The sequence below is a fragment of the Tinamus guttatus genome, unplaced genomic scaffold (genome assembly GCF_059628265.1).
Source record: "Tinamus guttatus ecotype Peru unplaced genomic scaffold, ASM5962826v1 Tinamus_guttatus_pri_ptg000260l, whole genome shotgun sequence".
Lineage (NCBI taxonomy): Eukaryota > Metazoa > Chordata > Aves > Tinamiformes > Tinamidae > Tinamus > Tinamus guttatus.
Window position 1 is genome coordinate 4,154,609 of NW_028288794.1, and position 27,946 is coordinate 4,182,554.

General features: G+C 39.7%; 1 protein-coding gene across 1 annotated transcript in view; it reads left to right on the top strand.

Annotated features, from left to right (window-relative positions):
• Positions 1 to 27,821, top strand: part of LOC104572228 (titin) — a 232,197-nt gene extending 204,376 nt beyond the window's left edge. The window contains exons 278-312 of the mRNA XM_088526952.1: positions 341 to 637; positions 739 to 1,326; positions 1,429 to 1,731; positions 1,872 to 2,168; positions 2,576 to 2,863; positions 2,951 to 3,250; positions 3,342 to 3,644; positions 3,803 to 4,108; positions 4,218 to 5,984; positions 6,099 to 6,395; positions 7,242 to 7,529; positions 7,632 to 7,931; positions 8,011 to 10,077; positions 10,169 to 10,471; positions 10,552 to 10,857; positions 10,957 to 11,247; positions 11,360 to 11,659; positions 11,767 to 12,072; positions 12,332 to 12,637; positions 12,735 to 13,016; positions 13,304 to 13,897; positions 13,980 to 14,267; positions 14,390 to 14,689; positions 15,183 to 15,485; positions 15,777 to 16,079; positions 16,199 to 16,783; positions 16,926 to 17,231; positions 17,321 to 17,620; positions 17,850 to 18,425; positions 18,518 to 18,823; positions 18,916 to 19,509; positions 19,630 to 25,571; positions 25,651 to 25,804; positions 26,719 to 27,012; positions 27,146 to 27,821. Coding sequence (XP_088383078.1) covers positions 341 to 637; positions 739 to 1,326; positions 1,429 to 1,731; positions 1,872 to 2,168; positions 2,576 to 2,863; positions 2,951 to 3,250; positions 3,342 to 3,644; positions 3,803 to 4,108; positions 4,218 to 5,984; positions 6,099 to 6,395; positions 7,242 to 7,529; positions 7,632 to 7,931; positions 8,011 to 10,077; positions 10,169 to 10,471; positions 10,552 to 10,857; positions 10,957 to 11,247; positions 11,360 to 11,659; positions 11,767 to 12,072; positions 12,332 to 12,637; positions 12,735 to 13,016; positions 13,304 to 13,897; positions 13,980 to 14,267; positions 14,390 to 14,689; positions 15,183 to 15,485; positions 15,777 to 16,079; positions 16,199 to 16,783; positions 16,926 to 17,231; positions 17,321 to 17,620; positions 17,850 to 18,425; positions 18,518 to 18,823; positions 18,916 to 19,509; positions 19,630 to 25,571; positions 25,651 to 25,804; positions 26,719 to 27,012; positions 27,146 to 27,444 — 20,639 coding nt within the window. The 3' untranslated portion in view covers positions 27,445 to 27,821. The remainder of the gene's footprint in view (positions 1 to 340; positions 638 to 738; positions 1,327 to 1,428; positions 1,732 to 1,871; positions 2,169 to 2,575; positions 2,864 to 2,950; positions 3,251 to 3,341; positions 3,645 to 3,802; positions 4,109 to 4,217; positions 5,985 to 6,098; positions 6,396 to 7,241; positions 7,530 to 7,631; positions 7,932 to 8,010; positions 10,078 to 10,168; positions 10,472 to 10,551; positions 10,858 to 10,956; positions 11,248 to 11,359; positions 11,660 to 11,766; positions 12,073 to 12,331; positions 12,638 to 12,734; positions 13,017 to 13,303; positions 13,898 to 13,979; positions 14,268 to 14,389; positions 14,690 to 15,182; positions 15,486 to 15,776; positions 16,080 to 16,198; positions 16,784 to 16,925; positions 17,232 to 17,320; positions 17,621 to 17,849; positions 18,426 to 18,517; positions 18,824 to 18,915; positions 19,510 to 19,629; positions 25,572 to 25,650; positions 25,805 to 26,718; positions 27,013 to 27,145) is intronic.
• The last annotated feature ends 125 nt before the right edge of the window (positions 27,822 to 27,946 follow it).

Below are 27,946 nucleotides of genomic sequence, written 5' to 3' on the forward strand. Positions count from 1 at the left end.
AAAATATTTGATAATATTTGGTTACATGAAGTACACATCTTAAAATGTTTACTTTAAAATAATATTAAAATATTCAGTTTACCTTGTGAAAGTTGAGTTTGTGGTAGGTAGCTCTGTGATTTTACAAATGAAAGTAAGCTTGAATAAGCTACTTAAGTAGCTTAAGTAATAGCTTGAATTTTGAATGTCTTGTATTTTACCTAGAATGTTTCTAATATAGGAATTCATTAAAAAACACATTTCCTCAATCCATGTGACACTCCTGTGTAATCAGCTAAAAAAAAACAGAAAAAAAGGAATAGTTGTAATATCAATTAACCCATTGCATTTTTTTTTCCAGAAAAACCAAGCCCACCAGAAAAGCTTGGAGTAACAAATGTCACAAAGGACAGTGTTTCTCTTTCTTGGCTAAAACCAGAACATGATGGTGGAAGCAGAATTGTGAGCTACCTCATTGAAGCTCTTGAGAAAGGACAACAAAAATGGGTTAAGTGTGCAGTTGTAAAGACAACTCATCATGTTGTTCATGGTCTCAAGGAGAATGTTGACTACTTCTTCAGAGTGTCTGCAGAAAACCAAGCTGGTTTAAGTGATCCTAAGGAACTATTACTCCCAGTTACAGTTAAAGAGCATCTAGGTATGCTTCCTGACATCAGAGACAAAAGCTGATAAACATAACATTGGGCTCCTGCTTAAAAAAAATAACATTTTAAATGTTTGTTTTGTTTTGTTTTTCAGAATCTCCTGAGGTTGACATGAAGGGCTTCCCTCACAATACTGTATATATTCGAGCAGGATCAAACCTAAAAGTTGAAATTCCAGTTTCTGGAAAACCGTTGCCAAAGGTGACTTTGTCTAGAGATGGTGTTCCACTGAAACCTACCATGAGATTTAATACAGAAATCACAGCAGAAAGTTTCATTATTAACCTTAAAGAAAGTGTGGCTGCTGATGCTGGCAGATACGACATTACTGCTGCCAACTCAAGTGGCACCACAAAATCATTTATTAATATTGTTGTGCTGGATAGACCCGGTCCTCCGGTTGGTCCTGTTGTCCTTAGTGATATCACTGAAGAGAGTGTAACTCTGAAATGGCAGCCACCAGCTTATGATGGTGGAAGTCAAGTTACCAACTATATTGTACTGAAAAGAGAAACAAGTACTGCTGCGTGGTCTGAAGTGTCTGCTACAGTTGCTAGAACTGTTGTTAAAGTCATGAGGCTCACAACAGGAGAAGAATACCAATTCCGTATCAAAGCAGAGAACCGCTTTGGCATCAGCGACCACATTGACTCACAGTGTGTGGTTGTCAAGCTTCCTTACAGTAAGTAATATGCTTCTCACATGATAAATGTTGACATTTTAATGCTTAATTGTTGATAGATTAATTTTGTTAACAATTCACCACTTCTTTTTATCCCTTCAGCTACCCCTGGGCCTCCTTCAACACCGTGGGTCACTAATGTTACCCGAGAGAGTATTACTGTTGGATGGCATGAACCAGTCAGCAATGGAGGCAGTGCAGTTGTTGGATACCACCTAGAAATGAAGGACAGAAATAGTATACTGTGGCAGAAGGCTAACAAGACCCTCATTCGCACAACTCACTTTAAAGTCACAACCATCAGCGCTGGCCTAATCTATGAATTTAGGGTTTACGCAGAAAATGCAGCTGGGATTGGAAAAGCAAGTCATCCTTCTGATCCAGTCCTTGCAATTGATGCTTGTGGTATGTATCTCTAGAAAATGAAGAAGTCTGGGCATTTTAACTAGTGTGCTTTTTTTTTCCCTGTGATATTATTTTTTAGCCTGCAAGTTAATATATAAAGCTAACACCAGCACTCATTATCCTCATGTTTTCTATTGCAGAGCCACCAAGAAATGTTCGTGTCACAGATATTTCCAAGACTGCTATCACTCTGTCATGGCAGAAACCAGCATTTGATGGCGGTAGCAAGATCACTGGATATATTGTAGAAAAGCGAGATCTTCCAGATGGCAGATGGACAAAAGCAAGCTTCACCAATGTTATTGAGACTCAGTTTACAGTATCTGGTCTGACACAGAATTCCCGCTACGAATTCCGGGTCTTTGCTAAGAATGCTGTTGGTTCCATTAGTAATCCATCAGATGTTGTGGGTCCGATCACATGTGTTGATACATACGGTAAGTGTATTTTGCAGTGATATAACAGTACTGTTCTGTGATACAAGAAAGCTTAAAAGAAACATTTTTTTTGAACCATTGTCTTTTTAATAGGGAAACCTAATTTACCTTGATTTAATAAGCTTCAGCGATTGTGAGCTACTTGGACACGATCATAATGCATTTCTATGGCTATGTGTGTATTTTTTAAGTCTTGTGATATTTTTACTTTTGTTCTTTTAGCAACAGTAGTCTGCCCATATGGACATACATGCTAGCTTTACTTTAATCAGCGTTTCTAAAACGCTTGTAACTATTGTGCATAGTAACTTAGATAAAGAAGTACTACTATTTTTATTCTTGTTAAATACAACTCTAAAATAATTTTGTGGTTTTAATTGTTTTTATTCTTATTGTTTTTTATTAAGGTGCACCTGAAATTGATGTGCCACCAGAATATACAGAAGTAGTGAAATATAAAGCAGGAACTTCTATTAAGCTAAAACTAGGCATCTCAGGCAAGCCTGTGCCTACAATTGAATGGCTTAGAAATGGTAAAGAAATACAAACTACTGCACTACTGTCTATTGAAAACACAACAGAATTTGCTTCTATATTCATCAAGGATGCAACTCGACATAACAGTGGCACCTATGAATTAAAACTGAAGAATGCAATGGGCTCAGCAGCAGCCCATGTTAGAGTACAGATACTTGGTATGTTTTGGGCTATAATACTGCTATGCCGTTGAACGATAATTCAGTGAAATATAATTAACATCTTATTTCTTCTACCTTCAACAGACAAGCCAGGACCTCCAACTGGGCCTATACAGTTTAAAACAGTCACTGCTGACAAGATCACAATTATGTGGGAACCTCCAGCAGATGATGGTGGTGCACCTGTAACACACTATGTTGTTGAAAAGCGAGAGACAAGTCGGGTGGTGTGGTCTTTAATTTCTGAAAAATTGGAGGGATGTATCATATCTACCACAAAACTCATCAAAGGAAATGAATATATATTCCGTGTCCGTGGCGTGAACAAGTTTGGAGTTGGTGATTCCCTAGAATCTGAACCAGTTATAGCCAAAAATTCATTTGGTAAGGAACATATATATTAACTGATGAAACTGAATTGTCTTGTCTTTTTTCTTAGTATTGATCTACTGACATGTATGTATTTTTAATTCAGTTACGCCTGGACCACCTAGTGTACCAGAGGTTACAATGATAACCAAGAATTCTATGACCGTTGTCTGGAATAGGCCCACCGTTGATGGAGGCAGTGAAATATCAGGATATTATCTTGAGAAACGAGACAAGAAGAGTCTGAGTTGGTTCAAGGTTACTAAAGAAACTATTCGTGACACAAGACAGAAAGTGACAGGTCTGACTGAAAACAGTGAATATCATTTCCGGGTTTGCGCCGTCAATGCAGCTGGACAAGGTCCATTCTCAGAAGCTTCTGACTTCTACAAAGCCGCAGATCCTATTGGTAAGAAACAATATGCAGTGCGTCAAATTGGATAGGGATTAGTCGGCCATTTGCATGAGACTGAACAAAATGTAACTGAGAGTAGATTTCATTCTTTTTTGTTTGACAATTAATTGTAAATAGGGCTTCTGATCTTTTTCTTAAACTATCAATTTCAGATAAACCAGGTCCACCAACAAAGTTGAAGGTTGTGGATACAACCAAGACATCTGTGACCCTTGGCTGGATCAAGCCTGCTTATGATGGAGGAAGTCCAATTACCAGCTATGTAGTGGAGAAAAGGGAAGGTGAAGAGCAGGAATGGACTGTAGTCAGTACTAAGGGAGAAGTGAGAACAACCGAGTATGTTGTATCCCATCTTCAGCCAAGCATTAATTATTATTTCCGTGTATCTGCTGTGAACTGTGCTGGACAAGGAGAGCCTATTGAAATGACAGAACCTGTTCAAGCTAAAGATATCCTTGGTACTATGCTTTTCAGTGATTTATCATTTTTAATGTTTTTATGTTTCAAATCATTTCTTACTTTACATTTTAAATATGTATTACTCATTTTCATTATTTATATCCACAGTGGCACCAGAGATTGATCTGGATGTTGCTCTCAGAACCTCTATCGTTGCTAAAGCAGGTGAAGATGTGGAAATAATGATTCCATTCAAAGGTAGACCTCCTCCGACTGTCACATGGAGAAAGGATGACAAAAATCTTGGAATGGATGAAAGATATATCATCCAGAACACAGAGTCATCTACTTTACTCACTATTCCTCAAGTTACCCGAAATGACACAGGAAAATATGTTCTTACAATTGAAAATGGAGTTGGAGAGCCAAAATCATCATTTGTGAATGTAAAAGTACTTGACACACCATCCGCCTGCCAGAAACTGCAGCTTAAGCATGTTTCTCGTGGTACAGTTACATTGGTATGGGAGCCTCCACTTATTAATGGTGGTTCAGAAATAACAAATTACGTTGTTGAAAAAAGAGATGCTACCAAGAGAGCCTGGTCTACTGTAACAACAAAGTGTTCTCATACCACCTTTAAGCTAACTAACTTGTCAGAGAAGACAGCATTCTTCTTCCGTGTTCTTGCAGAAAATGAAATTGGACTAGGTGAACCTTGTGAAACTTCAGAACCAGTGAAAGCTGCTGACATACCTGGACCTGTAAAAGACTTAGCTATGAAAGATTCTACAAAGACCTCTGTTAAATTGCACTGGAGCAAACCTGACTATGATGGTGGTAGCATTATATCTGACTACATTATTGAAAAGAAGCTGCAGGAAGAAAAAGAATGGACATATGCAGGTACAAGCAAGACCTGTGAATATGAAGTTGAAAAACTTAAGGAGCTTTCTGTTGTAGAATTCAGAGTATTTGCTAAAAATGAAAAAGGCATGAGTGATGGTGTTACTGTTGGACCCATTACAGTGAAGGAATATACAATAACACCTGAGGCTGATCTTTCCGATATACCTGGAGGTCAAATTTCTGTAAGAATTGGACATAATCTGCACATTGAATTGCCCTATAAAGGCAAACCTAAGCCATCGATGAGCTGGCTGAAGGACAACCTCCCTCTTAAAGAAACTGAACAACTTCGTTTCAAGAAAACTGAAAATAAGATAAGCTTAAGCATCAAGAATGTGAAAAAGGAGCATGGTGGCAAATATACTTTAATTCTTGACAATGCAATCTCCAGAAAATCATTTACCATCACAGTCATAACTCTTGGACCTCCATCTAAGCCAAAAGGACCTTTAAGACTTGATGAAATCAAAGCAGATAGTGTTGTTTTGTCATGGGAAGCTCCTGAAGATGACGGGGGAGGAGAAATTACTGGCTACAGTATTGAAAAGAGAGAAACTTCACAAATCAACTGGAAGCTGGTGTGTTCAAGTGCTTCTAGAACAACCTTTAAAGTTCCAAACCTTGTTAAAGACACTGAGTATCAGTTTAGAGTTCGTGCAGAAAACAGATATGGAGTGAGCCCACCTCTTGTCTCAGTAGATGTTGTAGCAAAACACCAATTTAGACCACCAGGTGCACCAGGCAAACCTGTTGTATACAATGTAACTGCTGATGGAATGACTATATCTTGGGATGCTCCTGCTTATGATGGTGGTTCAGAGATTCTTGGATACCATGTTGAGAAGAAAGAAAGAAACAGCATTTTGTGGCAGAAAGTTAATGTTGCATTAATATCTAGCAGAGACTACAGGATTACTGGATTGCTTGAGGGCCTGGAATACCAGTTCCAAGTATATGCTGAAAACACTGCGGGTCTAAGTCGAGCTAGTGAGCCAAGCAAGTTTACTTTGGCAGTATCTCCAGTAGGTGAGTGAATGATCAATCACTTGGTCAAGAAAATTCTGGTGTTGTATACTATGGTAAACAATAATTTTAAAAAATGAGTAAAAATATATCTTGATACAATTATTTTCCTTTCAGACCCACCTGGTACTCCTGATTATATTGATGTCACCAGAGAAACAGTCACCCTTAAATGGACCGCTCCACTGCGTGATGGAGGCAGTAAAATTGTGGCCTACAGCATTGAAAAACGGCAAGGAAGCGAAGACCGTTGGCTCAGATGTAACTTTACTGATGTCACTGAATGCCAATACACAGTTACAGGACTCAGTTCAGGTGACCGATACGAGTTCAGAGTGCTCGCAAGAAATGCTGTTGGAACAGTCAGCCCACCTTCACAGTCTTCAGGCTACATCATGACCAGAGATGAAAGCAGTAAGAATCATTTCTTAATATGCTTGTGTCTGAGTAGCGAAGCCAGTTTCTGGCTGTACTGATCGGAGATATGAGGCCAGCTGGGGAAAGAATGCATGACTGCCCTTCTGGTCAACTCAGGACTCCTTTCTTTATGTACCCTAAGGCAAGAAGGGCTACATTTAAGTCCAGAATATAGCAGACTCATGTAATGAGTTGCAGTATTTGAGTAACATTTAGACTTCTTTTTGCCTCGTCACTACATTTTTGTCTGCTGAGATTTAATGGAAGTCAAAACATGTCTTGAAATTGTGCAGCATGTATATTTTTGTATTAAAATATATTTATGATTTTGCTACCTTGTGACAATTTCAACAGTTTACATCTAAGGTTTGGCAAGCTTATTATGCATAGCAGCCCTGTAGTTTTCCTTTCAGAATCAGAAAAAAAAAGTTCCTAATAGTTGTGAACATCAGGAAGGTGCTTGTGGTAATTTCAATCTGACCAGAGAATGCAGAGACTCCTTTGCTCAAAGGCATCAGTGTTGGATAATCATCAGCAGCAAAGCTGGAGGGAAGTCATAAGATGATGTGACTGAATGATTTAGAAACAAAATTTTGCCTCGGGTAGTTTGACATAGTGTAGCAGCATATATTGAAATCTTTCAGCTTTGTAACATTATGCACAGTGTGCTAACAAGAGAATTAGGTTTATAGTTTATAAAGTCTACTTTTTAGAGAATGTCATTTTCTGTGGGAAAGAAGCCTGTATAACAATCTTTTATAATAACTTCTAAAAGAGTATCAAGACAAAATACGCCGCTATATGGTAACTGATTGACATTTTTTCTTTCTTTTTTTTTTTCAGTTGCTCCAACAATTGAATTTGGCCCTGAGCACTTTGAAGGCCTTACTGTTAAAGCTGGTGAGAGCATTAGACTTAAAGCCATAATCAAAGGCCGTCCAGTACCTCAGGTGACATGGTTTAAGGATGGTAAGGAGATTGAGAAGATGATGAATATAGAAATAACTACAGCTATTGGATATAGCACAATCTTCATAAGAGATACTACCCGGGACCATCGTGGAGTATACACAGTACAAGCCAAAAATGCCTCAGGCACTAAACGAGAAGATATTACATTCAGAGTACAAGGTACAGCTCCAAACATCATGCTGTTTTAAAATAGTATTTTCTTATTATTTCTTAGTATCCTAAGTGCCAGCAAATTACAATTCTGAACCTTTAATATTGCAGATACACCAGGAAAAGTTGGTGGACCAATACGATTCACAAATATTACTGGAGAAAAACTGACATTATGGTGGGAGCCTCCTGCTAATGATGGTTGCGCTACTATTACCCACTACATAATTGAAAAACGTGAAACCAGCAGGATTGCATGGGCATTAGTTGATGATAAGTGTGAAGCCTGCAGCTACACTGCACTTAAATTAATCAAAGGCAATGAGTACCAGTTCCGTATCTCTGCAGTAAACAAATTTGGTGTTGGCAGACCATTGGAGTCTGATCCAGTCATAGCACAAATACCTTACAGTAAGTTTCCACCTCATTTTGTAGAAGTAACTGTAGACTTACTGTCTCATTTTTCTAATAATGTTTTTCCTTTTTTTAGCTCTTCCTGATGCACCAGGAACCCCAGAGCCTACCAATGTAACAGGAAATAGTATTACACTCACATGGGCAAGACCAAAATCAGATGGTGGAAGCGAGATCAATGAATATATCCTAGAAAGGAGAGAAAAGAAGAGCATGCGCTGGGTTAAAGTATCCAGTAAGAGGCCCATTGCTGAGACAAGATACAGAGTAACTGGCCTTATTGAAGGCAATGAGTATGAATTCCATGTCATGGCTGAAAATGCTGCAGGAGTTGGACCACCAAGTGAGGTATCAAAGTTGATCAAATGCAGAGAACCAGTCAGCCCACCAAGTGCTCCTAATGTGGTAAAGGTGACAGATACATCAAAGACTAGCGTAAGCTTAGAGTGGACCAAACCAGTTTTTGATGGAGGCATGGAAATAATTGGGTACATTATTGAGATGTGCAAAGCTGACTTAGAAGCATGGCATAAAGTTAATGCAGAGACTGTTCTTGCTACTAAATATACTGTTGTGGACTTGGAAGCTGGAGAACACTACAAATTCAGAGTTAGTGCTGTCAATGGTGCTGGCAAAGGAGAAAGCTGTGAAATTTCTGCTGCAGTTCAAACAGTGGACAGGCTTTCTGCACCTGAAATTGACATCGATGCAAACTTCAAGCAGACCCACATTGTCAGAGCAGGTGCAACCATTCGTCTTTTTATTGCCTTCTCTGGACGACCTGCACCTACCGCTGTGTGGTCCAAAGCAGATGCAAATCTTAGCTTGCGTGCTGACATTCAAACAACTGATTCATTCAGCACATTAACTGTGGAAGAATGCAATAGAAATGATGCTGGCAAGTATGTCTTTACTGTAGAAAACAACAGTGGAAGTAAGTCTATTACATTTACTGTCAAGGTTTTGGACACTCCCGGTCCACCAGGTCCTATTACATTTAAAGATGTGACCCGAGGATCTATTACTTTAATGTGGGATGCTCCTGTTTTGGATGGAGGTTCACGCATCCATCACTACGTTGTGGAAAAACGAGAAGCAAGCCGTCGTAGCTGGCAGGTAGTGAGTTCAAAATGCACTCGACAAATCTTTAAGGTCACTGATCTTGCAGAAGGTATGCCATACTACTACCGAGTATCAGCAGAAAATGAATATGGTGTAGGTGAACCCTGTGAATTAACAGAACCAGTTGTAGCCACCGAAGAACCTGCCCCACCTAAGAGACTAGATATTGTTGATACCACCAAGTCTTCTGCAGTTTTAGCCTGGCTTAAACCTGACCATGATGGTGGTAGCCGTGTAACTGGTTACCTTCTTGAGATGAAACAAAAAGGATCTGACTACTGGGTTGAAGCTGGTCAAACCAAACAACTTACTTTCACTGTCGAAGGCCTTATGGAGAACAGCGAATATGAGTTCCGGGTCAAGGCAAAGAATGATGCGGGCTACAGTCAGCCCAGAGAAGCTTTCTCTTCTGTCATTATTAAAGAACCACAGATTGAACCAACAGCAGATCTCAGTGAAATAAGCAGACAGCTTATAACTTGCAAGGCCGGAGGTACCTTTACTATTGATATACCAATTAGTGGACGCCCAGCTCCAAAAGTGACTTGGAAACTTGAGGAGATGAGGCTGAAGGAAACGGAGAGAGTGACCATCAAGACAACAAAAGACAGAACCACTCTGACTGTTAAGGACAGTATGAGAGGTGACTCCGGCAAATACTACCTGACACTTGAAAACACTGCTGGTACAAAAACATTTACTGTCACAGTGGTAGTCATAGGAAGGCCAGGCCCAGTCACTGGCCCAATTGAAATATCATCTGTCTCTGCTGAATCCTGTGTATTGACCTGGAAAGAACCTGAAGATAATGGTGGCAGCGACATTACAAACTACATTGTAGAGAAACGTGAATCTGGCACAACAGCATGGCAGCTGGTAAATTCCAGTGTCAAACGTACACAGATCAAAGTCACTCATCTCACAAAGTACCAGGAGTACAGTTTCCGAGTAAGCTCAGAAAACAGATTTGGTGTCAGTAAACCCCTCGAATCACAAACAGTAGTTGCTGAACATCCATTTGGTAAGTGAAAAACAGTTTGCAAGGTTCTTTTTCCTCCTGATGTAAATATTTGTAGTAGCTAACCTTTTCCTCTGCTCCTGTTTTCACATAGTTCCACCAAGCCCGCCCTCAAGGCCAGAAGTCTATTCTGTTTCTGCAACTGCCATGGCCATTCGCTGGGAGGAACCATATCATGATGGTGGCAGCAAAGTCATTGGGTATTGGGTTGAAAAGAAAGAGCGCAACACCATCCTTTGGACGAAGGAAAACAAAGTGCCATGCTGCGATTGCGACTACAAAGTCACAGGATTGGTGGAAGGCCTGGAATATCAGTTCAGAACCTATGCCCTAAATGCTGCAGGTGTTAGCAAAGCTAGTGAAGCTTCCAGACTTGTAATGGCTCAAAATCCAGTTGGTAAGTATTACTTTTGGAGTTATTTTATTATTTAACCTAAAGTAGAGCTGCATTTCTCATTTTCTATTTTCTTTCTCCAGATCCACCAGGAAGACCAGAAGTAACAGATGTTACCAGATCTACAGTGTCACTGAGCTGGTCAGCACCACTTTATGATGGTGGAAGCAAAATTATTGGTTATATTATAGAGCGTAAACCATACAATGAATCTGGTGATGGACGCTGGCTGAAATGCAATTATACTATTGTCTCAGAAAACTCCTTTACAGTGACAGCTCTTGGTGAAGGTGAAGCATATGAATTCCGTGTACTAGCAAAGAATGCTGCTGGTGTGATGAGTAAAGGATCTGAATCGACTGGTGCTGTCATTTGCAAAGATGAATACTGTAAGACATATTCATTTGAAACAGTTAGAAATATTCTCTCTTTCCCATTTTTCACTCCTGCCATGTAATTTGTTTTCAATCTCTTTTCCCTTACGACAGCACCACCAAAGGCTGAACTCGATGCCAGACTGCAAGGAGAAATTGTGACCATTAGGGCTGGATCTGATCTTGTTCTTGATGCAGCAATTGGTGGGAAACCTGAACCAAAAGTCTTCTGGTCCAAAGGTGATAGGGAATTGGATCTGTGTGAGAAGATCTCTCTGCAGTACACCAGCAAACGAGCCATTGCAATTATCAAGTTCTGTGACAGAAGCGATAGTGGAAAATACACCCTAACAGTTAAAAATGCCAGTGGGACAAAGCAAATTTCTGTTCTTGTGAAAGTCCTTGGTATGTATTCCATGATTAAGTAATTTAATATACAATTAAAAAAAAAAAAAAAAAGACTGGGAAGCATATCCTTTAGCTGCTAACAACAGTACTTATTTTCATCTCTACACAGATTCACCAGGTCCCTGTGCAGGCAAAATCACTGTTAGCAGAGTGACAGAGGAGAAGTGTACTCTGGCATGGAATATTCCTGAGGAAGACGGTGGGGCAGCCATCACCCACTACATTGTAGAAAGGCGTGAAACCAGCAGACTTCACTGGGTTATTGTTGAGGATGAGTGCCAGACATTATCATGTGTGGTAACAAAACTTATTAAGAATAATGAGTATATCTTCCGTGTGAGAGCTGTCAACAAATACGGCGCAGGCGTTCCACTTGAAACAGAACCTGTCATTGCCAGAAATGCTTTCAGTGAGTGTTACCACCTTTGGTTGCATGTCAAAATGTTTGGATTATTTGTCATAGAAAAACAATTTAAAAAAATAATACTACATTTTTTTCAACTTTTAAAAAAACAGCTATACCATCACAGCCTGGTATCCCTGAAGAAGTGAGCGTTGGCAAGGAACATATCATTATTCAGTGGACTAAACCAGAATCAGATGGTGGCAGTGAGATTAAGGACTATCTTGTAGACAAACGTGAAAAGAGAAGTCTGCGTTGGACCCGAGTGAATAGAGACTACACTATTTATGATACTAGACTGAAAGTCACTGGCCTTATGGAAGGCAGCCAGTACCAGTTCCGTGTCACCGCAGTGAATGCTGCTGGGAACAGTGAGCCTAGTGATGCTTCACAATACATGTTATGCAAAGAACCAACATGTAAGTTGACAACTTTAAAATATACTTTAATACTTATTTAAAATAGTATAGCGTAAAGTTAAGCTGACACTTCAATTAAGATAACCAAAAGCATATGTGAACTGGCTTCTATTATTAAAAAAACAAAAAATCAAATAGAAGCTTGATATTTCATTTCAAATGAATTTCCAGGAATTGGTTTTTTAGAAATTTTAGTTATGTTTTTAATTGTAAAATGTTCCCAGCACCAATGTGAAATGCATTTTCTTCTGTTTCAAAGATACTCCTGCATCCCCATCAGCTCCAAGAGTTGTGGATACTACCAGGCACAGCATAAGCTTAGCATGGTCAAAGCCAACATATGACGGTGGTGCTGACATCTTAGGCTACGTTCTTGAAATGAAAGAAGAAGGTACTGAACAGTGGTACCGACCACATACAACTGCCACTCTAAGGAATGCTGAGTTCACCGTGACTGGTCTTAAAACAAGCCAGAAATACCAATTCAGAGTTGCTGCTACAAATGTGAATGGGATGAGTGAATTTAGTGAATCAACAGCAGAAATAGAGCCAGTGGAAAGAATAGGTAATTTTAAAAATTGATATATATTTTTAAGGAAGAATTATATTTTCCTTTAAAGGTTAAGATTAATTCATTTAATGTTTCTTACTCTATTCATCAGAAATACCCGAGCTTGAGCTTGCTGATGATCTGAGGAAGACAGTTGCAGTCAGAGCTGGTGGTTCCCTGCGCTTAATGGTCTCTGTGTCTGGCAGACCTACTCCAGTAATTACATGGAGCAAGCAGGGTATTGACCTTGTAAGTCGAGCTATTATTGATACTACAGACAGCTACACTCTGCTTCTTGTGGACAAAGTTAATCGATATGATGCTGGAAAATATGTTATTGAGGCTGAAAATCAATCAGGAAAGAAATCAGCAACTATTTCTGTAAAAGTGTATGGTAAGTACTGCTACAATTGTATACAGTTTTTACACCACTCAGAATGCATGATCCTCAAGAATAAGAAATGAAGTTATTCCCAAAGAATCTTGCAGCTTAAATAACATGAGAGTGGTCAGGATGGGAGAAAAACAAGCTAAAACATAAGAAAGTGCATGATTTCTAAAGCTATGCTAGTTTATGAAAGTCAAACACAGTGGTGTTTTGCTTTGTATGCAGAACTCAGTCATTGAGCAATAGAAGAAAGAAGCAAAAAGAAAAAATAATATTTTCTGATTTTGTTTTAGATACACCTGGTCCACCAGCTGCCGTGAGAATTAAGGAAGTATCAAAAGATTCTGTGACACTTACTTGGGATATTCCAACCATTGATGGTGGTGCCCCAGTCAACAATTATATAATTGAGAAACGTGAAGCTTCCATGAGAGCTTACAAGACTGTCACTACTAAATGCAGCAAGACATTTTACAGAGTTACTGGGCTGCTAGAAGGAGCTATGTATTATTTCAGAGTACTGCCGGAAAATATTTATGGCATTGGCGAAGCTTGTGAAACATCCGATGCAGTGCTAGTATCCGATGTTCCCATGATACCACAGAAACTTGAAGTGGTAGACACCACTAAATCAACTGTCACTCTTGCATGGGAGAAGCCACCACATGACGGCGGCAGCAGATTGACTGGCTATGTTATCGAGGCCAGCAAGGCTGGAACAGAAAGATGGTTGAAAGTAGTGACACTGAAGCCTACTGTCTATGAGCATACAATTATCTCTCTCAATGAAGGTGAACAGTACTTGTTCAGGGTTAGAGCCCAGAATCAGAAGGGTGTGTCAGAACCACGAGAGATTGTCACAGCAGTGACCGTACAAGACCTAAAAGGTACATATCAAAAAAAATGCATCAAATGAATGTAATATTTATAAAATAGATGTTTAAAATATCAATGTTTTTCTTTTTGTAGTGTTACCAACAATCGACCTTGCTGGAATACCTCAGAAGACAATTCATATACCTGCTGGCAGGCCGATTGAGTTAGCTATTCCAATTGAGGGGCGACCACCTCCTGCCGCATCTTGGTTCTTTGCTGGTTCTAAACTAAAAGAATCAGAACGCATCAAAATAGAGACTGTTGCCAAAATGGCTAAACTAACTGTGCGTGAGACCACCATACATGATACTGGGGAATATACACTTGAACTGAAGAACACAACTGGGACAGTTACTGATACAGTAAAGGTTATAATCCTTGGTAGGTATTTAAGATAGTTGTTTATGATCTTTCTTCATCAGCAACTTTGTCACATTAACAGTATGATTCCTTTTCTCAGCATTAATTTATAATTTGTTTTATTTTAATTTTCTTCTTCCTAGACAAACCTGGACCACCTATTGGACCTATCCGAATTGATGAAATTGATTCAAATTATGTAACCATCTCCTGGGAGCCACCTGAACTGGATGGTGGTGCTGCACTTAGTGGCTATGTGGTCGAACAGCGTGATGCTCACCGTCCTGGATGGCTACCAGTTTCAGAATCAGTAACTAGGACAACATTTAAGTTCACTAGGCTTGTGGAAGGTTCAGAATATGTTTTCCGTGTAGCTGCTACAAATCGCTTTGGAATTGGATCTTACCTGCAGTCTGAGGTTATAGAATGCAGGAGCAAAATCCGTAAGTCTGAATTTTCATGATTCTCTAACTCTGTTCTCTTTTTACTAATTTCTCTATAGCAAATAATTTACATGGGCTTATATGCACAGACATAGATAAGATTTTCTAGATGCTATTACCTTTTTCTTTTTTTTTTTTTTACCAAATAATGTCATGCATTATGAGGCATAGTAGTCTTCCTATACTTCTGGAGAAAAAAATGCCATCCATAAACCTAAATATATTGCTTTGTGTAGATGCACTGCATAAACCTGGTTTGGAACTTGGATTTTATGCCCAGGACTGCACTAGCATAATCAAACTGTTCTTCGCCCTTACAAACACAGGAGTAATTTCACTGACCTAATTTGTAAAGTACTGATAGCTGCTGATTAACAAGTGTTCAGGAGGGTGTTGATGTTTACTGTCTTTGTAATTCCCAATTTGTTACATGTTATTAATGTGTAGATTCATTTTACACTTTCTTCTCTAAATCTGTATTTTGTTTTTACAGGTGTTCCTGGTCTTCCTGGCACTCCAGAAGTGTTTGATATCTCTCGAGATGGCATGACATTGACTTGGTATCCTCCAGAAGATGATGGTGACTCGCCAATAACTGGCTATATTGTGGAACGCAAAGAAGTTAGAGCAGATAGATGGATACGTGTAAATAAAGTTCCAGTCACTATGACTCGTTACCGTTCCACTGGATTGGTTGAAGGATTAGAATATGAACACCGGGTTACAGCAATCAATGCGAGAGGTGCCGGGAAACCCAGCCGTCCTTCCAAGTCTGCTATTGCCAGAGACCCAATTGGTAAGTAATTCCTATATAGATTGAGCAATTAATGGCAAAAGAGAATGATACTAATAAAAGTTACTCCTTTTAACTATTTGAAAATTCTATCTGGTTATGTTAATGAATAGCAGAAAAGATTCTGACTAAAGAAAATCAAGCAAAATATTACTGAATATCTTTCATTCTTAAGTTTTCCTGCATAAATCCTACATTGATTAAATATATATTGTGTCTTGCAAGTTAGCAGTCATTACAGCGGTTAAATATTCACAAAAATACCCTGCCATCCTATCTGTTCTTCTCTTCCAGCTCCTCCAGGTAAACCTCAGAATCCAAGAGTCACTGATACTACAAGAACATCTGTTTCCCTGGCCTGGAGTCCTCCAGAAGATGAAGGTGGTTCTAAAGTTACCGGCTACTTAATTGAAATGCAGAAGGTTGATCAGATTGAATGGACCAAATGCAATACCACTCCAACCAAGATTCGTGAATATACCTTGACACATCTCCCACAGGGTGCAGAGTACAGATTCCGCGTGTTGGCCTGCAATGCTGGTGGGCCAGGAGAACCTGCTGAAGTGCCAGGAACAGTTAAAGTAACAGAAATGCTTGGTAAGGCATTCAAAGTCTTAATTCTTATTGAAAGTTGTCCTAAATAAGTATTTTGCCTAAAGAAGGCATGATACCATCTGTAAAATAGAGATAGCATGACATGTTGATTTTGTTTACAGAATACCCTGACTATGAACTTGATGAAAAATACCAAGAAGGTCTTATGGTGAGACAAGGTGGAGTTATCAGGCTTACAATACCAATTAAAGGCAAGCCCATCCCAATATGCAAATGGACAAAAGAAGGACATGACATCAGCAAGAGAGCCATGATTGCAACTTCTGAAACTCATACAGAACTTGTGATCAAAGATGCAGAAAGAGAAGATTCTGGTACCTACGACTTGGTGCTTGAGAACAAGTGTGGCAAAAAAGCTGTATATATTAAAGTCAGAGTGATTGGCATTCCAAATCCACCAGAAGGACCACTTGAGTATGATGACATACAAGCTCGCTCTGTCAGAGTAAGCTGGAGACCTCCTACAGATGACGGTGGTGCAGACATTCTAGGTTATATTGTTGAGAGACGAGAAGTACCAAAGGCTGCCTGGTACACCGTTGACTCTAGAGTGAAAGGGACATCATTGGTGGTGAAAGGCCTCAAAGAAAATGTGGAATATCACTTCCGTGTTTCGGCGGAAAATCACTTTGGTATTAGCAAATCTCTCAAATCTGAAGAAGCTGCCGTACCAAAAACACCTTTACGTAAGTCTTCATTTTAGATTTGGTGAAATAAACATCCTGGTTAACTGCTACACTGTAGTTCTAAATGTGCAATTATGCAAATGCTTTAATGATTTGTGGTTGCTTTTGCTATCATTCTTATTCTTATTATCATTATTAACAGATCCTCCAGAGCCTCCAAATAACCCACCTGAGGTGCTTGATGTCACAAAGAGTTCTGTTAACTTATCGTGGTCCAGACCTAAAGATGATGGTGGGTCTCGTGTGACTGGGTACTACATTGAACGCAAAGAGACAACTACAGAGAAATGGGTTCGGCATAACAAGACTCAGATCACCACTACCATGTACACAGTCACCGGTCTTGTTCCAGATGCTGAATATCAATTCCGTATCATTGCTCAAAATGACATTGGTGAAAGTGAAGCAAGTCCTGCTTCTGAACCAATTGTATGCAAGGATCCATTTGGTAAGAAAATTCTTGCATTAACAAATCTGTAGAGTCATTTAGTGTCACTGGGAAGGAAATTTAACTTTTGTGAATATTGCAATTTTCAGACAAGCCAAGTCAACCTGGAGAAATTGAGATCACCTCTATATTTAAGGACAGCATTACCTTAGAATGGGAACGACCTGAAAGCGATGGTGGCAAAGAGATTCTTGGCTACTGGGTTGAGTATCGCCAGTCTGGAGAAAGCACCTGGAAGAAATGCAACAAAGAACTCATCAAGGACAGGCAATTTACAGTAGGAGGTCTATTAGAAGCTACAGAATATGAATTCCGTGTTTTTGCAGAAAATCAAACAGGCCTCAGCAGACCTCGAAGGACTGCCATGGCAGTGAAAACAAAGCTAACATGTAAGCACAAATATATTGTAGCATTTCCTGTGATTTTGGATGTTATAAACTGTGGTGCTGCACTTAAAATGCTCTTTGCTTTAGATGTTATTTGCTAACATGACTGTCCTAAAGCATGATGCTGCAGATATGAGAGGCACAAGTATAAATGAGGATTAAATAACAGTAATATAGTAATCAAGGAAAAATTGATAGTAATCTCCATTATTTTTACCTTTCTTGGTCACAGCTGGAGAAGCACCAATCATAAGAAAAGAAATGCAGGATGTTACAGCTAAGCTGGGTGAAGCAGCTCAGCTGACATGCCAAATTGTTGGGAGACCTCTTCCTGATATTAAATGGTATCGCTTTGGCAAAGAACTGGTGCAAAGCCGAAAATACAAGATGTCATCTGACGGTCGCACCCATACACTGACAGTAATGACAGATGAACAAGAGGATGAAGGGCTTTATACTTGTATGGCTACCAATGATGTTGGAGAAATTGAAACTAGTGGCAAGTTGTTACTGCAGGCCCCTCCTCAGTTCCATCCTGGCTTCCCACTGAAAGAGAAGTACTATGCAGGTGCAGGTGGTACCCTTCGCCTTCATGTTGTGTATATTGGCCGACCAGTACCAGCAATAACTTGGTTTCATGCCAACAAACCTTTGAGAGGATCAGAAACTGTTACCATCGAGAATACAGAGCATTATACTCATCTTGCTATAAAGAATGTCCAGCACAAGACTCATGCTGGGAAATACAAAGTGCAACTAAGTAACACATTTGGAACAGTTGACACTGTACTTAATGTTGAAATACAAGGTAATTTATTTTTATTTTAGTGTCTTTGCGGAATATTTTCTGAAATATTTATTAATAAAAGAACTAAAAATGTGTTTTTTTTTTCCCCACAGATAAGCCAGATAAACCAGAAGGGCCAATTGTTATAGAGTCTGTATTGAAGAACTCTGTAGTAATTAGCTGGAAACCACCAGAAGATGATGGAGGTTCTATGATAACAAATTATGTTATAGAGAAATGTGAAGCCAAGGAAGGAGCAGAATGGCAACTTGTATCTTCAAGCATTTCAGGCACAACCTGTAGAATTGTTAACCTAACTGAAAACGCAGGCTATTACTTCCGTGTTTCTGCTCAGAATACATACGGCATTAGTGAAGCACTAGAGGTTTCATCCATTGTTGTTATGAAGCCGCCATTTGGTAAGCTGACACCAGAATATTCATTTTTTTTATGTTTGCATAATTGCTAAGGCAAGCTCACTTGAAATTTTGAATCTTTTTATCCTTTACAGAAAAACCAGGACAACCAGGTCAGCCGGTAGCAAGTGCTGTTACAAAGGACTCTTGTGTTGTCTCATGGAAACCGCCTGCAAGTGATGGAGGTGCCAAGATTAGAACTTATTATCTTGAAAAGCGTGAGAAAAAACAAAACAAGTGGATTTCAGTAACAACAGATGAAATTCGTGAAACTGTCTATTCTGTGAAAGATCTTATTGAAGGTCTTGAATATGAGTTCCGTGTTAAATGTGAAAATCTAGGTGGTGAAAGTGAATGGAGTGAAATATCACAACCAGTCATTCCCAAATCTGACGTAGCTGTTCAAGCTCCACACTTCAAAGAAGAATTAAGAAATCTGAATGTGAAATTTCAAGCTAATGCCACATTTGTCTGCAAAGTCACTGGTCATCCTAAGCCTATTGTTAAGTGGTACAGACAAGGTAAAGAAATCATGCCAGATGGTGAAAAAATCAAGATACAAGAATTCAAGGGTGGATATCACCAGCTGATCATCACAAATGTAACAGATGATGATGCCACTGTATATCAAGTTAGAGCCACGAACCAGGGAGGATCTGTGTCTGGCACTGCCTCTTTGGACGTTGAAGGTGAATAAAGGGTCTTGATGCCTACAACAAATTCTTTTCAAGCTCTGAATATTTAGACTATTGATGCTCTTCTCATGTATTGTTTTACTAACCTTTTTATTCTTTCTCTTTCTGTTCCAGTTCCTGCAAAGATTCACTTGCCCAAAAACCTGGAAGGCATGGGAGCTGTTCATGCCCTCCGAGGGGAAGTAGTGAGCATCAAGATCCCATTCAGTGGCAAACCTCAGCCAGTGATCACATGGCAGAAGGGGCAAGACCTTATTGATACCAATGGACACTACCAAGTCATTGTTACACGCTCCTTCACCTGTCTTGTTTTCCCAAATGGTGTCGACAGAAAGGATGCAGGTTTTTACATTGTTTGTGCCAAAAACAGATTTGGCATTGATCAAAAAACAGTTGAGCTAGATGTGGCTGATGTCCCTGATCCACCAAGAGGTCTGAAGGTAACTGACATTTCAAGGGATTCAGTCAACTTAACCTGGAATGAACCAGCTACTGATGGTGGAAGCAGAATCATCAACTACACTGTTGAAAAACGTGCTACAACAGCAGAGAGATGGATTCGCGTTGCACAAGCTCGTGATACGCGATACACAGTGGTGAATCTATTTGGCAAGACCACCTACCAATTCCGTGTAATTGCAGAAAACAAATTTGGACAAAGCCAGCCTTCTGAACCTACTGACCCAATTATAACTAAAGAAGATAAGACCAGAGTAATGAACTATGATGAAGAAGTTGATGAGAGCAGAGAAGTCACCACAGCTAAAGCAGCTCACTATTCTACAAAGGAGCTCTATGACAAATATATGATTGCAGAAGAGCTTGGACGTGGGCAGTTTGGAATTGCACACCGTTGTGTTGAGGCAGTTTCTAAAAAGACTTACTTGGCCAAGTTTGTCAAAGTAAAGGGTGCTGACCAAGTTTTAGTAAAGAAAGAAATTTCCATTCTAAACATTGCCAGGCACCGAAATATCCTGTATCTTCATGAATCATTTGAAAGTCTGGAAGAATTGGTCATGATCTTTGAGTTCATATCTGGAGTTGACATCTTTGAAAGAATTAGCACAGCTTCATTCGAGCTGAATGAAAGGGAAATAATAAGCTACATACGCCAAGTCTGTGATGCACTAGAATTTTTACATCGTCACAGCATTGGACATTTTGATATTAGACCAGAGAATATTATTTACTTCACAAGAAGAAGCTCAGTAATTAAAATTGTTGAATTTGGTCAAGCCAGACAGCTGAAGCCTGGAGACAGCTTTAGACTGCAGTTCACTTCTCCTGAATATTATGGACCTGAAATACATCATCATGATTTGGTCAGCACAGCTAGTGACATGTGGTCAGTTGGTGCTCTAGCATATATACTACTCAGTGGCATTAATCCTTTCATTGCAGAAACAAACCAACAGGTTATTGAAAATATTCTAAATGCTGAATATAACTTTGATGATGAAGCATTCAAAGACATAAGTATTGAGGCCATGGACTTCATTGATCGCCTACTGGTGAAGGAAAGAAAAGCTCGGATGACAGCTGCTGAAGCACTTAACCACGTGTGGCTGAAACAGAAGACTGAAAAGACCAGCACTAAAACCATCAAGACATTAAGACACAGACGCTACTACCACACTCTAGTAAAGAAGGAATGGAACACAGTAGTGTCAGTAGCCCGCATTTCCTCTGGAGGTGCAATCAGATCTCAGAAAGGGGTAACAGTGGCCAAAGTTAAAGTTGCACCAATTGACATTGGGCCCATTGCTGGGCAGATAATGCATGCTGTTGTAGAAGAAGGAGGGCATGCCAAATACGTGTGTAAGATTGAAAACTATGATCAGTCCACAGAAGTCACCTGGTACTTTGGGATGAGGCAATTAGAGAGCAGTGAGAAATATGAAATTAAATATGAAGATGGCGTGGCAACAATTTATGTCAAAGATGTTTCTAGATCAGATGATGGTACCTACAGATGCAAGGTAGTAAATGACTATGGTGAAGACAGCTCTTATGCTGAGCTTTTTGTTAAAGGCGTGAGAGAAATTTCTGCATACTACAGATGTAGAACCGTTAGGAAAGTGAAACGCCGAGTTGATACAATGAGACTACTAGAACGTCCACCAGAATTTACTCTGCCTTTGTACAATCGCACTGCATATGTTGGAGAAAATGTCAGGTTTGGAGTAACTATAACAGTCCACCCAGAACCTCGCTTAACATGGTTCAAATCGGGCCAGAAAATCAAACCTGGTGATGATGATAGAAAGTATACTTTTGAATCAGACAAAGGTCTTTACCAACTCATCATCAATAATGTCACTGAAGAGGATGATGCTGAATACAGTATTGTGGCACGCAACAAATATGGAGAAGATAGCTGCAAAGCTAAACTGACAGTGATTCCACATCCACCTCCTGCAGATGCCACCCTACGGCCAATGTTTAAGAGACTGCTGGCAAACGCAGAATGTCAAGAGGGCCAAAGTGTCAGTTTTGAGATCAGGGTATCTGGCGTACCAAAACCAACACTGAAATGGGAGAAAGATGGTCAACCTCTATCCTTTGGCCCTAATTTTGATATAATTCATGAAGGCTTAGATTACTATGCTTTACACATCAGGGATACTTTACCAGAAGACAGTGGTTATTACAGAGTTACTGCTACAAACAGTGCTGGATCTACAAGCTGCCAGGCTTACCTTAAAGTTGAACGCTTGAAATATGTCAAGCGTGAGTACAAGACAGAAGAAGAGCGGGAGAAGCATGTACAAAGGCAAATTGATAAGACCCTAAGAATGGCAGAAATCCTTTCAGGGACTGAAGCCGTTCCATTAACACAGACTGCACAAGAGGCTCTCAGAGAAGCCGCTATATTATATAAACCAGCTGTTAGCACTAAGACTGTCAAAGGTGAATATGAGATTAAGAAAGAAGAGAAGAAGGAAGAAAGGAGACTTCGTATGCCATACGAAGTCCCAGAGCCTCGCAAACACGCTCTTGAAGAAGATCAGAATATTAAACACTTTGTGCCTCTGTCAGATATGAAGTGGTACAAGAGACTGCGAGACCAGTATGAAATGCCAGGAAAACTCGAGAAAATTGTTCAGAAACGTCAGAAACGCATACGTCTTTCCAGGTGGGAGCAATTCTATGTGATGCCATTGCCACGCGTTACTGATCAGTATAAGCCTAAATGGCGCATACCAAAGCTAACACAAGATGATCTTGAAACTGTGAGACCAGCACGTCGGCGTACTCCTTCGCCAGATTATGAATTTTACTACAGACCAAGAAGACGATCACTTGGTGACTTGTCTGATGAGGAGTTACTCCTGCCTATTGACGACTATTTAGCCATGAAGAGAACGGAAGAGGAAAGACTACGTCTTGAAGAAGAGCTTGAGTTAGGCTTTTCTGCCTCCCCTCCAAGTAGAAGCCCCCCACGCTTTGAACTGTCTGCTCTCCGGTATTCTAGTGAAGGAGCACAGGTCAGTTCAGAGGAGGAAAGAAAGAGAGAGATGAGATATTCAACCTATCACATCCCAACTAAAGCTGAAACCAGTGCAAGCTATGCAGAGCTTCGTCAGCGCCATGACAGGGCAGCCTACAGACCACCAAAACAAAAGCAAAGAATAATGGAAGAAAGAGAAGATGAAGAATTGCTCCGTCCAGTTGGCACTTCTCGACGACTCTCTGAATACAGGAGTGAGCTTGAATATATGGCAGAGGAGGAAAAGAGTAGACTTAGGAGAAGACGGGAAAGAGAAATAATGGAGATCGCATCAGAAGAAGAAGAAGAAGAAATAGAAATGGTGCATCATGTCCACAGGGAATTTTCACCTCCCTCTAGATTACTAAGGAGAAGAAGATCTCTTTCTCCAACTTACATTGAGCTGATGCGCCCGGTATCCGAATTAATTCGACCTCGGTCACGGCCCCCTGAAGAAACTGAGAGACGATCCCCAACACCAGAGAGAACTCGACCACGCTCACCTAGCCCAGTTTCTAGTGAAAGATCACTCTCTCGGTTTGAGAGGATGGCAAGATTTGATATATTTTCTAGATACGAGTCCATGAAATCTGCTCTGAAAACTCAGAAAACTATGGAAAGGAAATACGAAGTTCTGACTCAACAGCCTTTCACTCTTGACCATGCTCCTCGTATCACATTGAGAATGCGCTCACACCGGGTGCCGTGTGGCCATAATACGAGGTTCATTCTAAATGTCCAATCAAAGCCAACTGCTGAAGTGAAGTGGTACCATAATGGTATTGAAATACATGAGAGCAGTAAGATACATTTTACTAATACCAGTGGTGTATTAACTCTAGAGATTCTTGACTGTCATATTGATGACAGTGGCACATACCGGGCTGTGTGCACGAACTACAAAGGGGAATGTTCTGATTATGCAACCTTAGATGTTACAGGAGGAGATTACACTACTTACTCTTCTCAGCGCCGAGATGAAGAAGTACCAAGATCAATTTTACCTGATTTGACAAAAACAGAGGCATATGCAGTCTCCTCTTTTAAGAAAGCATCTGCTACGGAAGCAACTTCCTCGGTAAGAGAGGTCAAATCAGAAATGTCAGCAACAAGAGAATCATCATCATCATACGAACACTATGCTGCTTCAGAAGAGAAAATGACTGCAGCTGAAGGAAAGTCATTGGAAGAGAGGACTGTACACAAGGCATTTAAAAGCACTCTGCCAGCAACAATCCTTACAAAACCACGGTCAATCACAGTTTCTGAAGGGGAGACTGCAAGATTCTCCTGTGATGTGGATGGTGAACCAGCACCAGTAATAACATGGCTCCGTGCGGGTCAACCTATTGTTTCTTCAAGACGCTTCCAAGTAACACGAACACAGTACAAGTCTACCTTTGAAATTTCCTCGGTCCAGATGTCAGATGAAGGAAGTTACACTGTTGTGGTGGAAAACTCTGAAGGAAGACAGGAAGCACACTTCTCTTTGACCATTCAAAGAACAAAGGTTCCTGAAAAAACAATTACATCGCCTCCAAGAATCAAATCTCCTGAGCCTCATGTAAAGTCTCCAGAGCCAGTTAAGTCTCCTAAACGAGTGAAATCTCCTGAACCCATCAGCGCGCCCCCAAAAGCAAAGTCACCACCTGCAGACAAAACAGGACCAACAGAGAAAGTAAAATTACCAACTGCTTCTCCCCCCAAGATAAAACAGCAGCTGAAAGCAGAAGCTCTTGGAGATAGCGTAAAGTTATCCTGTGCAGTTGAAAGCAGTGTTTTAAGTGTCAGAGAAGTGGCTTGGTACAAGGATGGCAAAAAACTGAAAGAAGACAGTCATTTCAAGTTTCATTATGCAGCTGATGGCACCTATGAACTCAAAATCCATGACCTCACAGAATCTGACAAAGGAGAATACACCTGTGAAGTCATTGGGGAAGGAGGTGTTTCAAAAACTAACTTCCAGTTTACTGGCCAAGTATTTAAAAATATCCATTCTCAGGTAAGAGGTGTATCTGAAACACATAAAACAGTTCAGAAAGAGGCTGAGGCACTTACAGTTTCTACCCAGAAGAAATCAGCAATGGCAGCTGAAGAAAAAGCAGCAGTTCAAGAAGTCATTAAGAAGTCAATTGTTACTGAAGATATTAAGCAATTGAAGGCAGAAATTAAAGCTTCCTCAACTCACATGACATTGTCCGAAGGGCAGAAAGTTACCTTGAAAGCCAACATTCCTGGTGCCTCTGAAGTAAAATGGGTGCTGAATGGAGTGGAGCTAAGAAATTCAGATGATTATAGATACGGTGTTTCTGGAACTGATCACACTCTAACCATCAAAAAAACTAGTCATAAAGATGAAGGTATACTCACCTGTGAAGGAAAAACTGATGAAGGCATCATTAAATGCCAGTACAGTCTGACCTTTTCTAAAGAACGTTCCAATGAACCAGCATTTATCATGCAGCCTAAGTCTCAAAATGTCAATGAAGGACAAGATGTGCTGCTCACCTGTGAAGTCTCTGGGGATCCTTCTCCTGAAATTGAGTGGTTTAAAAATAATCAACCTGTAAGTAATTATTAAAATACTGTGAAATTGTAATTCTTGATAAAACAGATCTTAATGAAACGTTGCTTTTCTTCTTCAGATTGCTGTTTCATCTCATGTCAGAGTAACTCGTTCCAAAAACATATATTCTCTTGAGATTCGAAATGCTGCCGTGAGTGACACAGGAAAATACACAGTCAAAGCTAAAAATTATCATGGGCAGTGTTCTGCCACAGCATCCTTGACTGTACTCCGTAAGTTTGCCTTCTGGGCTTGTGCTCAGACTGGTGTTTCTGAGAAACTAATTGCTGTGGTGTGTTCAATAGAATGGCTAATGATGAAATGCACTGGTAATGTTATTTATGTATTTTGACACATTTCTCTTTCTCCTGTATCCAATGACTAAAAATAAATCCTCATAATGCCTATACAAAAAGCCTATATATTCCTTATATATGTAATAGTTAACAGAAGGCTATAAGAAATCCTTCTAGGATGACCCTGATGCTGGTGATTAATCCTTCCTCAATTATTAGTTTCAGTAAAACACATTAATTCTATAGTTAAAAACTGCTGTGGTAATTTAACCTAAACTAAACGGGGTTTAGTACTTTACTGACTGTAAATCAGTTCCCAGCATCAAGGGGTTGCTATGTTTGCTTTTATATATGTGGGTGTGCTTATGTTTAAAGGAAAGCTGCAGTGATGGATGGCTTCTCCTGCCTTAGATAGCTACACAGCGTCTACAAATATAAACTGAACACACACATGATTTCTCAATGTGTAATTCTAAGTAGTGGTTTTAATAGGAAACGTTGTACATTGCTGTGTAATGGCCTGTTTCAAATACAAGTAGCAGTCAGACACTGAGGGAATAGCAGGACATTTAAATAGCTCTCCTCAAATACGATTTTTCCCTCAAGTTCATACATATCATAAACTAATGACAGTTCCATTTCCAATTTGTTTCTTTTAAAAGTTACTGTTAGTGATTTGGACATCTTGAACCAACTGGTTGGAAACAATTTTATGCCCCACTGCAGTTTTCCACGGAAAGCAAACTTTGCTGTCTCTTCTTTGTTTTAAAGTTAACCATATAGAACTGCATGACTTCCTTAGTTAATGTGTCGTTATTGGTTTTTCCTTCTATGTTTGCGATGCTCCACAGCTCTAATTGAAGAACCTCCAAAAGAGGTAGTATTGAAGACAAGTGGCGATGCAAGCATGCAAGAAAGTTTTTCTTCTCAGTCCTTTCAAATGGCTTCTTCTAAACAAGAGGCTTCATTCAGCAGTTTCAGCAGTAGCAGCATGACTGAAATGAAATTTGCAAGCATGTCTGCCAAAAGCATGTCCTCCATGAAAGAATCCTTTGTAGAGATGAGCTCCAGCAGTATTATGGGGAAATCTAGTATGACTCAACTGGAGAGTTCAACTAGTAAAATGCTTAAATCGGGTCTGAGAGGTGAGCAATACCATTACTGGTAGAGTTAGTATTTCAAATATCCTGAAGTAGTCCTTAGAGTAACCCTGCTGCATGACAAAAGATCTTAGTGAAAGTCAACTAACTTGATATTTCTTTTCCTGTTTTGAAAAAGGAGTGCCACCCAAAATTGAAGCTCTGCCATCTGATATCAGCATTGACGAAGGAAAGGTTCTCACAGTATCTTGTGCATTTTCGGGTGAACCTGCTCCTGAAATAACGTGGTATTGCAGAGGGAGAAAAATTACCAGTCAGGACCAGCAAGGCAGATTCCACATCGAAACCAGTGAAGATCTAACCACCCTGATCATCATGGATGTCCAGAAGAACGACGGTGGCCCTTATACCCTGAATTTAGGAAATGAATTTGGTACCGATTCTGCCACTGTTAATATTAATATTCGATCAATTTAGAGAGCTTGATCTGTATTATTTACACTTGTCTTTTTACAAGTGGTTCATATATGGACTGAAATATCTGATTTGTAAATATAAAAAAAAAATATTTTTGTACCTACCTGAATGAGACAAAGTCCAAAGATATACGTTATGACTTATAGTCATTATTGACCTAAGAATTTTAAACACTTTTTTCATTGACATGTACATACTGTATATAGCCGAAGTTAACGGTTATAGAATTTTCTACCATTATTTTATGACATTTTGAAATGTAACTTTTGGAACTATCCGTTGGTAGGAGAAAATTTCCTAGGAAACGAATATCCTGCTCAACATTTAACTAATTTTTGTGCCTCAACTCATTGTTGATGTCTAAGAATGCCTCAACAGGTAGAGAGGCTCCCTGTTGAAGATTACCTACACCTAAGAGATGATACTGTGCATAGTATTTCATACATGCACAAACACTTACGTTGAATCAGAAATGTAAGGCATTGGTAGTGTTTACAATTAC